This window comes from Helicoverpa zea, chromosome 1, assembly GCF_022581195.2.
Source record: "Helicoverpa zea isolate HzStark_Cry1AcR chromosome 1, ilHelZeax1.1, whole genome shotgun sequence".
NCBI lineage: Eukaryota > Metazoa > Arthropoda > Insecta > Lepidoptera > Noctuidae > Helicoverpa > Helicoverpa zea.
In genome coordinates, this window is record NC_061452.1 from 3,476,601 (window position 1) to 3,491,609 (window position 15,009).

Genomic DNA, 15,009 nt, shown 5'->3' on the forward strand with positions numbered 1-15,009 from the left:
TCATTAGGTATCATAAAAATAAATTCGAAATTATAATGGAATGGTACTAGTTTTTTAAATGTTATTACAAACGCAGACCTCCATCCACCTTCTCGTTTTTGTCAAGCTATTTCCTAACAGAGGGACCAAAATGTTATTGTTTGTCACTTTTACATTTATTTTTGGTAATAATATTTTTTATACCAATATTTTTGGCACTGAACTCAACCTAATCAAAATGAAGTGTAGCCAGTAAAAGTTAACAAGTTGTCCGATGTTAATCGGATAATATATAGCGAGGAGTGTCTGACAGTCCGTTTGTTTTCTTATTTATTGCTAGCGGGCCAAGGTTAGGGGTGTTTGTAGTAGAAAATGGTGTGAAGGGCGGGTTTGTTATTTTATTTTTATAAAGTCTAATGCAATTCCCATATTTATTTAAATGACAAATCTGTTTGAACCCACTTATTTTTTTATTTTTAGTCAATTCCTTTGTTTGTTTTTGCTGGTGCTGAATAAATTATTACTATTATCTAGGTGTCTATATACCTAGAATTGAAATTGAATAGTTTTTGGGTAAAAAATGAAACAAACAAAATATTATAAAATAACATTTTTATTTCGTTCGTCATAATTATCATTGAAGCCATATTGGTTATATAATACGTACATCCACTTAATACTAAATAAACAGTTACGTCACTTAATTATAATTAACATTTAAACACATTAACATTAAGTTACAAAATCACATTCATCTGGCACTCGAGTCATTATGACGCATTTTCATACATTTTTACTTCACACATTAAATAATTCGTCATATTTAAATATATATTTCGAGTGATGTTTTAAAAAAATATCCTTTTCAATCAAGGGTAAATGTAGGAAAAGATTAGGACAGAAGAAAATATGTTTTTTTAACATCCACCTTTTAAAAAGTAGACTAAGACAATTTTATTTCCTATCTGAATATTTTAGTATTCTAGCGACATCTATGAGATACAAATGACATTTATCCTAGTAATTTTATGATACAGTGTTTTTAAAATGTTAAATGACACTATTGTTTTATTTAATCGTGGACAACAGGAAACATCTATTTGATTTATCAATCAAAAATCCAATTATTAAAGAAAACATTAAGATTATATTTCACAACATCGATATTACAATAGCAGAAATGTCAAAATTGTCAGCTAATTTGAAAGCGCAACATATTTTAATAAACACGTCTATATGCATTATAATGCCTAAGAGTTTTCCACCCTGTTTTATCCATAACGCGTTTGATACAGTATACATAATATATAGATGGCATATACATACTTACACAATTTAGAAAAAAACACAGCTACAGGGATCTTGATACTTTTGAAAAAAAAATCTTTAAAACAGGATTTAAAAATTATTAATATTGAGCTCACAGCTTTAAAACAGTTATTTCATTAATTATTTCGAAACATAAAATAAATGCGTCAACAAAAGCTAAAATGCTAGTTACAACAGAAACAGCGTATATTGAGGTATAATATGAAACAAAAATTATTGTAAGCTAAGTAGGCATCAACAAAACAAGTTATTATAATAATTCTATCAGTAAGGAAACTGTAGAAAGTCCAGATTACCTATAGAAAACTTTAACAAAAAACAGGGAAGAGTAGATTAGTCAATAATAATAATAATTTTATTTATTTTTGTAAAATTAAGTTTGAGAGTGTACTTTTTAGAGTAAAAATTTTAAGTACGTCACATATTTTCATTTTTTTTTCGTGATTCGTGATAGACGAGTGATAATGAATTACTAATTTACTAAGAATAATTTCCAAATCGACATCTACTCCACAAGTCTCGACATTTCCTTAGTACAAAAAATATTTATATTACCGAATATCTTTTAATATTTACACTATCATTGTTCAGATTCCATTTTAACTATAACACACATTTGAATACAGTATAATATCTATGTTTTTATTTATAATTGTGGTATAATAGACGAATATTTCTGGTTCAGGCTTGCTTTAATTTTGGCTTCAAAGAATTTATAAACAATAATAGACAACCATACCGTACTAAGTTTATAATAATATAAATTCATACTTCATAGGTAACTTTGATTAAATAAATTGGGACTACAAATAAATCTACCGATATATTGCACACGTAAGGATCAACATTATTCAGTCGCTCTATAAATACAACTCAATGGAATTTCAACCTAACGCTGACACAATAAAGTCTAAATTCGCTGAAGCCAATCGTTACAAAGCCGTGAACTAACTACTGTTTTGGTGTTTGATCCTTTTTGCTGGCCTGGACGGACTGACAGTCCTCAGGAACCTAACATTAAACTTAATCTACTTATGGATTAGCAGCTTAAATTAAATGCCTTTTGGCTCTTTTCTTACATTTAAAATAGATAGTACTATTTTATAAATAAATGGTAGGTACATCTTTGGTTTAAAATAAATTTTTTTTAAAAATCAGATTGTTGATTGAGTGAGATCTGACAAGCGTTTGAATTCAGGAACTGGATAGATAATAATGTTCCTTTCTTTTTTATGAAAGAAAAAAGGTCATTATACATAATCAGGATAGTTTTCTATCGTGTTTTTATCATGTGTTTTGTTTGTTTAAAACGCTTGTATTAAATAATTTATATACGGTAGCATAGAAAAAGTAATTGTGGAGAGTTTACATATTTGCTTAACGGAACACAAGTTTATTATTTTATTGATCCTTGAATAAAAATATTTATTAATTGCTAAGCACAAATTAATTTTGTTTAATATTATGGTCGTGTCCTATATGTACAGTTTCGTAGAAGAAAGTTTTAATTTTAGCAATTATTTATAAGCGTCGTCTAATCAAAAATTAAATTCCTTTTGCATCGAGTCAGTAGTATGTACACACTTAGAATTATTTTTGATTCTAAAATCAATTTAAGGGAAATTTTATTTTTTAGATTCTGGATAAGGTATTTTCTGATTCGATCATCTGAATCTTGGAGTGCCTAATATATCGTTATTTTCACTTTGATTTGGAATCTTAATTCTAGACAGATTATTTTTCCTACCAGTTTCGATATTTAAGAATATCTGTACACCGTTAAATTCCATAAATGTTTGTGCTAAATTATTTTATAAACACTGTCTTAACCTATTTGGTATTAGAGTAATTAATATTTCTTTCACCTAGCTTCCTCAAAGTCGTTCCTAAGAAATTATGATTTAATTAATACATATTATATCACTTTTATATTTCATTTGAAAATATACATTCACCTCAATTCCTAACGGTAGCATGCATTGATTCATTTACAAGGTTTATATTCATAACTTCAAGTTTCTATTATTTCTCTTATTTTTATTGAAATTATCATTTTAACAAAAATAATTTACGACTTATTCAAAAACACCAACATAAAATATTTCTTCACTAAATTATACTGCGGCGACTAATTTTGATACTTTGGCAGGCACTTTGGTATCGAAGAAAAAAGAAAGTATAGTTGTGCCAAGAATTTTCAGAAATTGACAAGTATTGTTAAGACTAGTTTTTGTGTGTTGAAAACTTTGGTAGTATAAGGGCCATTGTTAAAATAAGCGCAGAATACTTTTTCGTCACAAAATGACAAAACTATTTGCCATGTCTCCCAATCACTTATAAAAGAGTTTTTAACCGACTTCCCAAAAAAGAGGTCCTCTATTCGAATGTTGGAATTTCTTTCGAAAGTTTCGAGATCATCTGTCCAAGGTTGCAACATTTTTTTCTGCACTTAAAAAGACAATGGCCCCATAAATTTAGTAGATTGTTCTAGATCTATATGTAAGTGCTGAGAGCTTGCCTGAAGTCGTGTAGCGCTGCGAGGAGTTGAGGAGCTGTCGGCCTGGCCGGAGGAGCGAGAGTCCAGCACCAGGACATTAGACCGTACCTGGGTAGAAGAAATAAAAGCTTGTAAAAGGATTAAAATATATCTTAATCTCCCGTTAGCCATAAACACTACTAGTTATCGCTGAAAAGTATCTATCTAAGTACATGTTTTATGTATGAAAGTACAGATGACGCTGCCTTGTAAAAATGTAGGCTTCCTTTGACTGCCTGTTTATTCTAACACTGATTGTTTTTTAACCGACAAAAAACGAGGAGGTTCTCTTAATTCGCAGGTTTGTTTTCCATATAGTTTATAGTCACTTTGAAATCATTAAGAATTCAGACTCAAGTTAGTTAAGAAGTGGAAATTGAGGAGTCACGTGACTGTAGATTATTGAAATCCTTTAAAATATGAATAAAAGATATCCTTATTCTAAGCAAGTAAACTTGAACACTTCGAAAATGAAATGGAAAGCAGAGACGATGTCGATACCAAAAACATTCGCTGGCAATGAAAAGTCTTTTAGTAAATTGCATTTTCGCTTCGGACTTTCGAAGTTGACACTTTTCAGCGTCGTTTTTAAATCGGATTGAAGTTTTAAATCGGCGCAAACATTTACACTGATGCGACTTTCTTTTGCATTGCTTAATAAGTAGTTCGACTTTAATAACGGACTTATGAATATGTAGAAGTTGCTTTTGACTTAATTTTGGACTTCATTAATATCTGCTGGCATTTCTGCAAATACAACTATAATTTCTATGTTGGATAAAAAAGAGAAATGAAACACTATTTCATTTTAGACTAAAGTATCCTGTACCAGAAACAAGTAACTTTGTCCATATGTGGTAAATAAACTGTAATTACTATATTTTATTTTAGTTTCACATAAATAACAACATAATTTAAAAGAACATAAAGCTGAAAGATTGTTTCTAACCGGATGAGAAAGTACTCACAATTCATCAGGACAGTTATGAGGTTGAGAAGGTCGGTACCCCCCACTCAGGAACGCTCCTACATCAGCAGCGTCGAGCTCAGCCAGTGGTGATGCTCCAAGAGTTGCTAGCTCCCATAGAGTTATTCCTAATGACCACTGAACAACAAAAATGTTACGGTTTGGTTACAAGTTCAAGAGTTCCGAAAATAAAACTTGAGGTCCATATTTTGGATATTTTGAAAGGATGAATAGGTAATTTCAAAATAAACATTGACTCGGACCCCATGGAATTAAATGTATTATCATCAACAAATTATTAAGTTTTTTCCCACTCCTTAAAGTCTACATCTATTGCTAGGTATATCAAAGAATCAACCCCAAAACAAATTCACAATCATTAATGCTTTTTGACAAATTCCATTTTCATGAATGACTCGTTAGCCAAGTTCATTACCAACTTCATTACTTGACAAACTGCATTACCAAAGCATTCACTGTCATCATTAACATTATGCCCATCAAATTCATTCATCAAAAGACTTTCAACGTTAAAATCATCATTCTCCTTACCACATCAGAAGCCGTGGTGTACTGGTTTTGCAGCAGCGTCTCTGGAGCCATCCATTTGACAGGTCTGTTCTCATTGTCACCCAGACAATGGTAGTCATCAGGAAATAGGTCCCTTGATAGACCGTTGTCTGTCACCTTCAGCCTTAGTTTCTCGTCCACCCTGCGTTATAAATGATGGTTTGAAGGTCATTGTTAATTTGTGATTTTTTAAACTGTTGAATATAAATACTAGCAAAAGCTTTCTAGTTAATCTATCTTAATTTGAGGTTGACCATTTTTAATGAATTGTATAGATTGGGATAAGTTTTAAACAAATAAAAACATAGATTGGGATAAGTTTTGCACCAATCAATTATGAGAAAAGTGTTCTGAAAGAATAAGCTTTAAATATACCTACAGAATTAAATAAATAATTTGCTGCGCCATTTCAACAACTTTATTAATTTGCCTTCTAAAAACAAATAAATAAATTTTCATAATTAGCTAAGTATAGCATATTTTCTTTGACCTAGTTTTAACTGGGTTTCGAATGATTTATTTTTCCAAAAGACCCCGTCGAAATAATTACTCTGCTCTCGACTGAAGTTAGTAAGTCCAACTTGGTATCAGTAAAATTAGGGTTTTCGAGATACCGAGAGAATCGTCCGGTTTGCTAAAGTGACTACAATTTACGTCGCTACGTTTGCCAAATGTAGCAAAACATGGAAACAGCTTCTGTTAGGCTAGATAGTGAGACTACATAACAATTCATGATGCACTGCATAACTGATACACTTTCTTGGTCACTTCACCCTTTAATAGTGCAAACTAGCTTCCGCCAGCGGCTTCACCCGCGTGGTGTGTTGATAAAATGTAGCCTATGTGTTAATCCAGGATATCACCTATCTACATACCAAATTTCAATCAAATCGGTCCAGCCGTTTTTGCGTGATTGAATAACAAACATACATCCATACATTCTCACAAACTTACACATTTATAATATAAGTAGGATTATAATATAAGTAGGATGGAGTATAGGTAGTCAGTATTTTTGACAGCGAGTGTAATGTAGCTCATTAACAGAGGTTTGGGAATTTTGTTTGTAGGTGTACTACTTACACACAGTTCCTGGCAGCGATATCGGCGTGAACCAGCCTCTGCACATGTAAGTAAGCCAGGCCGCAAGCCACCTGCGCTCCTAAATCTACCAGCTCTCTCGTCGCGGGGGCCGCTTGGTGGCCTAGCCGACAAGATGTTAGGAACCTGGTAATGAAAATGGGTCTTTAGTTGTTTTCACAAGTTTTTACAAAAAATATATTATAAAAGATCTACCTATTTGCACTTAAACTAAAAAGAAAAACTACTCATTGCTGTCGACCGAGAGCGTAGGCTGGCTAGCTACCGGGAGGCTAGCAGCATTGCCACGCTGGATGGCAATGCTTATCCTTTGCCTAAGGTAGTAGCCAGCCTTTTAAACACTCGAAGCGTCAACCAGTTATTTTTGGTAAGTATAGGACGATATTTCCGAACGCACTTTGTACTCTGGTCCTAAGCAAGGTCCAATAATAAGGAATTTGGATTCATATAGACCAAAATATAAACCATGATCTATCATTTTGCACGATATTTGATAGGCTACCAACAAGCTACACAATACACTAACCTTTTAAGATTCGAAGAATGAGAAGGACAGCAATAAACTAAAAGTGGCTTGCGAGCCTCCTCAGCGCACGCAGCCATCGGCGTGAGCACATTTGTGTGCACCAAGCTGAACAGTCGCAACCCTTCGGCCACAAGTAACGCGGCCTGCATCGCTGATGCCGCATCTAGGAACAAATGTTTCTGTGATCTGAATAATTCAAGAGAATACTGCTGTTTTGTATGGTTGACTAGAGGCTTGTGTTTTCAAATCGTTTATTCTTGCTGCTATGTATTTTCAAAATATGTAGCGTTAAAATGGTTTATCAGAAACTTCTTCGTATTTAAAATCGTAATACTTTTAAGTTTGTTTAGATATGCCTGTCTACATATAGAAGATATTTTCCGCTTACATTATCATCGGCGCTCATCTGCCGAGATGAGATCAAAAGCAATCTCGTTAGCATAAATATATTCGCGTATACGAGTAGAATAGCCAATTTACTATAAAACTTGCATGCGATGGAAGTTGCAGTTTCTAAGGCTTTTTAATAACAGTATCAATTTAGAACTTTATAATAGTAGGTACCCTACCTAGGATATTCAGAATTAAATGTTTTTAATAAATATGTAAAAACGTATTTCGGCGTTTTTTCTAGGATCTAATTATTTCAATCTGACACTATGGCGGCGTAACTAGTCAAGACACCGTGCTATTTGTAAGCTACCAAACTAGACACCATGAATAGGCCATAGCCGCAATTTATGAAACGTTATGATTATTTTAGTAGTTTTATTATTTTTCTCCAGTAGAAAACCAGCGTCCGACACTAGGTGTCTGGCATAATCCTGAACTGGACCTATTTGGCGCAACCTTTCGTTACTTCTATATGTGCGTGTATGGCTTGTGTCAAGAATTTTTTTTTTTCTTTTTTCTTTCTATATAGTCATACCTGTAACAGTCTTCACAACGACCTCCTCATAGGTGTCGCCTCTCTTGAAGACTCCCTTGTAGACCCTTCCGAAGGTCCCCTCGTGCACCAGTATCTCCAATCGGATGTTGGACCGAGGAGTTGTGAGTAGACGGAGCTGTTCCGCTGGGTCGGTGATGCGGTCTTTTGTTAATGTTTGCTGGAAAGAAAGCTGGGTTTTGATAGTGGTCCAATGATTGTTTTAAAGGTTATATGTGATATAAGAGCTGGTTTGCAAAAATTGATACAAAAATGTTCGAAAGATATAATACAACATAGTCAATGTTTGGTCACTAATGTGTGAAAAAAATTGAAAAAATCAGTTGCCTTAGCTATAACCGTCATTCTTTTTATTTAGATAATCCCATTCGTATTTTGATCTATTTACCGCTAAAGTATAAATAAAAAAAAACACAAAAAGAGCTACTTAATGCCATTCAAACTTGGGTAATTCCCTTTTTTCATTTAAACACGTTACCCATTTCGACACCCGAGAAAAAACACTTTTACCTAATCAGCAAAATAACAAGATCTAACTAAAACGTAACACCGGACTGCATATCCAGTTAGTTTGGACGTGGAACAAGTCTTTAGCTAGAGGCAGGTGTGCACACATAATTGCATCCAGGCCACGGAGAACAAAATGACTAGAGGAGGTGCCATAATGGAGTATCGACTACGAAAGTAGCGCGCCAAAAGCGCTGGTGAGTGAGAGAGGCGTTACTGTTTTCACCCTGATACGCCTTCTTTGGAAATGTAAATTTTTTGTAATGCCAAAAATCATTGACAGATGTTTCAAAGAACTCGAACGCCTGGTTAGTTCACTCGTAACTAATCGTTTTGTTCATGCCCACGGTGCGTATTTAACTAGAAGAAGGCGCAACCTATCTTCACCTTGCTGCACGCCTACCTGTACCTTTTGGGGGAGCTGTCATTTTTGTAATTTCGACGTCTAATTTAGCCTTCTTTCATAAACGATTTTGACTTTGACTTTGCATTATGGCATCTCGGCTCATCTTTTCTTACTCCGTGGTCCAGCCGGACGACAGGCTACGATATCCTTAATCGAGTTTGTGAGATAGCGACCAGCTTTGCACGGTTCTAGGTGGCTATGAAGCGATTTTGCTGGAGTGCTTTGATAGTGTCGCAAGTGGCTTCATAGATAAATAATATGAGAGTAGACTGAGGCCATTTTGAGTTGAATTTCATGTAAAGACTTTTTGGTGAAGTTTGAGGCTAATTTGATGAGTACCTGTGTTATTTATACACTATAGATAGGTAAAGTAAGTGGTTTTTTTAAAAAGATAATGACTTAAAGACTGAGTATCAAAATAAATTATGATCCTATCGTAAATGTCGTTAAAATAAAGATTAATTCGCAGCTCCCAACCTCTCGTGAAGTATCAATTACAAAAGTTGACGTCCCAAATTCATTCCGCAAATAAGATTCCGTCGTCTTTGTGTCAAAACCGTCTCGTTTAATAAGAAACTTCTTATTTACACCTCCGTTCATTAAGGAGCCCTTCTCAGAGGATACTAATTCATATTTCCTTCCAAAGACTTTCGACGGTGCGATAAATTTACGGACAAAGGGGATTGCAAATTAAAAACTCGGTTCTTTGCCAAGACCAATAATGAAACGACTAATATTGATGGAAGAGACTAGAGCGCGGAATTGGGGATAGTTTGGGCGTGGTTTACTTTGACATAAGCTTGCTTTTTACTTTTTTTGGTATTTGTGAATTTTCTTTTGGCATCGATACTCTTATCTTATCTCACTTTTATCTAAATTTGATTTAATCAAATATTAAAATTATATTTATATTGTTTCATAGATTTTAATATTTTTACATTGAGGTTTAATAATCGGACATATCCATATCGGATTATTTCCATATGACATATTGTGACGTCATATACCTACCGCATAATTATGGTAATGGTTATCAAATCCACATTTTTGCTGTAATTCGTATTACAAGTACCGTTATTGCATAAACGAGTTTTTTGCTGCTCTTGCGCTTACCGTGACAAATTCAACGGTGAAAGTGCTTCACTTTCTGAATCTAGTGAGACATTTCGCTGTCACTTACACCAGCTCCGATAGCCGTGATCGTCTAGTGGTTAGGACCCTACGTTGTGGCCGTAGTAACCCAGGTTCGAATCCTGGTCACGGCAGTGATAGCACTGTCGCGGCGGAGCGTTGCTTTTTGAGCATTTCGGTATATTTTTCATCAATATTTTGTAGTTAGTAAACGCACTGGTATACAATGTACAAAATTAGTTAAAATTAAATACGAACAAATTAAAGACGTCTAATTTGTTGATTTAGTATACAATAATTAAAAAAAATGTAAATAAATTAAAAATTGCTAATATAAGCAAATGTGCATTTTCGACCGCATCATCATTGTCTTGGTCGAATAAGCAAATTCAACGTAATCAAAAATATTCACCATATTGAACATTCATAATAGGTACACAACGGAGAACAAATCACTTGTCATTTGTAAACAAAGTACTAAAACAAGACACCCCTAACTACGTGCTTGTCGCATCTAGACGTTCTAAATCCGTTTTCAATACTTGCCTCAGAAGATTGCTAATTGCATTACGTTTGTATCACCTGCAGGGGAGTCTGTAACTCGTCTTAAATTGGATTCTTAATGAGGTAAAGGGCTCGTTCTATGCACAATTCTCTCGCCCTTGTAATGCATAAGACTTGTAGCTACGTAATGAAAGAGATGGTGCGAACAATATTGTTTGGGGTGGCTACAGTTAATTAAAGTCAAATAAGGTTTTATTTTTCTTTCTGTTTTATTGATTTTACCACCAAACAACTTTTACATATTATATTGTAAATAAAAGAAAGCGTGAAGCGTTATGTCTAAAAAGAGATTACATAAACGCTCGACGCTTTCTTTTATCAAACTAAATGTCCGAATTATTTTGTAATTTTTAAAAGCGTGTTTTTTTAGAGTTTTTAACTATTATTTTGTAATACCGGTCTAATCTGCGTTTAATTTAAAAAACGTTTTCCGTTTTTTTTTTTTTGTTTTAAATTGTATTGTTAATGAGGTAAAGGGCTTGTTCTATGCACAATTCTCTCGCCCTTGTAATGCACAAGGCTTGTATGTAACATAGGAGATGGTGTAAACAACATGGTTAGGGGTGGCTACTGTTAATTAAAGTCAAATTAAACGGGTTTTATTTTTCTTTTGTTTCTTTTTTTGAAATTCGTAGCTGTTGTAAGTTTTTTTATTAATTTTACTTACGCGTTTTTTATTTAGACATTAACATGAGTGGTATTTGTTTAAATTTTAGTTTTAGTTGGTATTTTAGATTTCAATCAATTATGGATATAATAAATGACTATGAAATGGATAAAAGTGACTTTCATTATTTATTCCTTTATACCTTGATTATGCTTATCATAGATATTTTCGAGACTAATAAAATACTATTCTCATTTAAAGACTATTCTAACAATTGTTCTTAGGTTTTCCAAACCAAAGTCGAAAATCGTATTTAGACTCCTGATTTACTTTGCTCATTAAATGAAGTAGGTACTCCAAAACACCAAGGATAAAATACCACCTATTTCCAACACGGAAAACAAATCAAATAAGCAATCTACCTAACCCACACACTCGAAAACAAATGACTAAATTCCACTCGTATTTACCTCTCAAGAAAAAGGCGTGAGGGGTTCTCACATGGAGAACAAAATGACTAGCGGAGGTGCCAAAACGAAAAGTCTAATAAGAAAGCAGCGAGTCAAAATGCGGATAAGCGAGGAACGTTACTGTTTCCGCCCTTTTTTCTCTTCGGACCCGACTATTTTTTGTAATACCAAAAATCGTTGACAGATGTCTCAAAGATCCTGAATGCCTCATTAATTCACTCGTTACTGATCCTTTTGAACATGTCGTCCGTACGAATTTGACCTACAAGAAGGCGCTTGATCTACCTGCATTATGGCATCTCCGCTCTTTCCTTACTCCGTGGCTCCACACAATTAATTCCACACTCGGTTACGTACATACGACTTATGGTGCCATTAAAGTGTTTGCGGATTGTTCAGCCAAAGATCAAGCATTACCTTAATGTGGGTTAATTTATCTGGGAGAATGGCTGAATTTAGTGGCAACGTGGTTTAAGATGTAAGGAATTAAATATGGAGATGTATGGGGAGCGGAGTTGGGTAGGTATCTAAGAAGGGATTTTGCTCGTTCCTATGTGTGAGTAAGTACATATGTGAAATTTTATTTTATTCCTAATGGGAGTATGAGATTGATTAACTATGTTTCGGATGGCACGTTAAATTGTAGGTCCCGGCTGTCATTGAACATCCTTGGCAGTCGTTACGGGTAGTCAGAAGCCAGTAAGTCTGACACCAGTCTAACCAAAGGGGTATCGGGTTGCCCGGGTAACTGGGTTGAGGAGTCAGATAGGCAGTCGCTTCTTGTAAAGCACTGGTACTCAGCTGATTCCGGTTAGACTGGAAGCCGACCCCAACATAGTTTGGGAAAAAGGCTCGGAGGATGAGTATGAAATTGATTAATAAAATTTTGTATATATAAATCTACCCTAATTAATGTGTCAAGTACACAACCTGCTTTTAGGAATAACATTATTCAATGTTCGTAAAAGTGAATTGTAACCAAATAATTCATTATATCAGTAAAATAATTGATATTTCCTGTAAATGCGGAGTCGAACATTGCGAAAATACTTGCGAATATTTCAATTATTCTACCAATTTTTGTTTGTCAATGATCATCATTTTTATTGTTTTACTAGGATAGTTTTTTTTTGTGATGTAAATATCTATGTAAATAAAGAACCAATGATCATCCCATACTTTTTCAAATCGCCATTTCTTTTAACATAAACCAGTCTTGCTCTTCCCGCGACGGGCAGTAAACTAAAATTTACGCCAGCACAAAGCTAATTTATTATCTGGTGAATTTACAGGCACATTACCTACCGTGCCAAATGTCTTTACAGGGTCACGTTTGTAATAATACTTTGATGTCACGTGGTCTTGTGAATATTTATACATATTCAAGTCTTTATCTTAGCAAAAATTGATTATTAAAGGAATGTTAAAGACTATACTCGGAGTATTTTACAAGCCTTTTTCTAGTTCCTATGCCTTTTCTCAAATTCTCAGTCTTATTCTAACTACGGAACATATTTCACTATACCTTTTTTTAAAAGTGTTTGGAAGCACATAAAAGGTAGTCAGTGTCTACAATTACTGTACTTTAGAGTCTAAAGTGACCACGGTTCCAGCATTTGCAATTATGTCATTGCATTTAATTTTTAACAACCCTAATGATCAAACCGTGATATATTTAAACCTAATCAGTGCCGCGAATTTGGTCACATTAAATCTAAATTACCTATTTATCAGGCTTTTAATTTATATCCTAACATTAGTAGTCCGTGGCTTAAAACCGCATAATAATCTTCAAATAGTCAGTATTCGTAATTTTGGGCTGTAGTCAACCACAATTGTACAAAATGGGGTACATTATCGACATAATGAGGCTATTACAATAGCTATATATACTTATATACAGTCTAATGACGGCGTTTGTTTATTTGTAGAGCCATACGAATTAACATAATTAGCTAATTTAATTAATACCTAAGCTAACATCATTAGTTAACTGTTCATTCATTGACTCAGCAATTTGAATATATCGATTATTATGCCATGTTGGTTTGGTTGTCATACGCTCTGCTGCTGAATAATGCTTGGTGTTGATATGCGAACGTAAAATAAATATATGACAGTCCGTGGTATTATTCCAAACAAAATAGTACATGCACTGTGATTTGAAAGACATTTTAAATTACCTTTTCTCGTCAACTATTGACATTAATTAGAGAAAAAAAATGAGTCTGAAAACTCAGTAGGTTTCGTTGGCCACTGAGCAAGGTTTATTCCGAGTATGCTCACAGCACCGCACATAAATACCGTAAGTATTAGGTACCTACTTATGTAGTTTTTAACCGAACGCCTAAAAAATCTAGCTATCAATTCTATTCTATTCGGCACTTCGGCTTTCTTCTTCCTGTCCTGTTACCAATTTTATTTGGGGTTGGTGCAATATGTCTTCTTCACTTCGGCTTTATGTTTTCTTACCTAATACACTAATCATACTAAAGATTATAAGGTAGTCAATAATAAATTGAAACTTACTTGAGAAACATGTGTGAGGTTAGAGGCAGCGTAATATGACACCCTGGACTCGGGTTTCGCGTAGACATGCTCTCCTATGTGCGTGGTCGCGTACGGCGATGGTGACCGGCGACTGCCTGTGAAAGAAGTTCTTATTTATAACATAGGTAGTCAATACCAGGTGAAACAATATAGTAGAAAGTAGCATTTTATCATGAATTATTAAAAAAAAAACATAAATTTACATTAACATATATATTTTTTTCCATATTATTTACTGATCACGAATTTAAATATTCAGAATGAATGTTTTTGCTGATACTGCTATAAATAATGCTTATTAGTATTACAAATGCGAAAGTAACTCTTGTATCCGGATGCGGAACGACGTAATCCTATCTTTATATCAGATAATGTTTAATTTAGTAGGTACATTTCTTTTTTCATTCTTTAAACACAGAGTTTTTCTAAATCCTTATCCACTCACTACCCAACTTATAAAAAAGTAATCTCAGTTTTATTTAAAGTGCGGAATACGATTTTCATTACAACTAAATCAAACATTCTGAGAAATAATATGCGACGCGTTTCTTTGAAAACATTTTCCTTCTTTTAAAGAATATCTACAATGTGAATATATCACATAAATCGTGCTCGAGTTGAATAATATACGTCACCAGAAACTTATTTCTCGAGAATTTCATTCTGACTTATACAACATGCTCTTTTATTTTATACTAGACGATTTTCGGCGGTTTCACCCGTCTCTGGTGGGAACCACAGACCCCACCAAGACAAAATATGGCCTATGTTACCCGGGAAGAGAATAGCTTTTCAACAGTGAAAGAATTTTTCGAATCGG

General features: G+C 33.9%; 1 protein-coding gene and 1 non-coding gene across 2 annotated transcripts in view; one reads left to right on the forward strand and one right to left on the reverse strand.

The window, feature by feature from the left end:
• Window positions 1-574: 574 nt before the first annotated feature.
• LOC124632758 (tyrosine-protein kinase Dnt-like) overlaps window positions 575-15,009 on the reverse strand; it is a 61,388-nt gene continuing 46,953 nt past the window's right edge. The window contains exons 7-13 of the mRNA XM_047167719.1: window positions 14,169-14,284; window positions 7,937-8,114; window positions 7,009-7,171; window positions 6,465-6,608; window positions 5,364-5,523; window positions 4,813-4,949; window positions 575-3,913 (exon numbers count right to left, since the gene is read on the reverse strand). Of these exons, the coding sequence (XP_047023675.1) occupies window positions 3,802-3,913; window positions 4,813-4,949; window positions 5,364-5,523; window positions 6,465-6,608; window positions 7,009-7,171; window positions 7,937-8,114; window positions 14,169-14,284 (1,010 nt within the window). The 3' untranslated portion in view covers window positions 575-3,801. The remainder of the gene's footprint in view (window positions 3,914-4,812; window positions 4,950-5,363; window positions 5,524-6,464; window positions 6,609-7,008; window positions 7,172-7,936; window positions 8,115-14,168; window positions 14,285-15,009) is intronic.
• Window positions 10,061-10,132, forward strand: Trnah-gug. Its single transcript has one exon. It is a non-coding gene; the product is annotated as a tRNA-His (tRNA).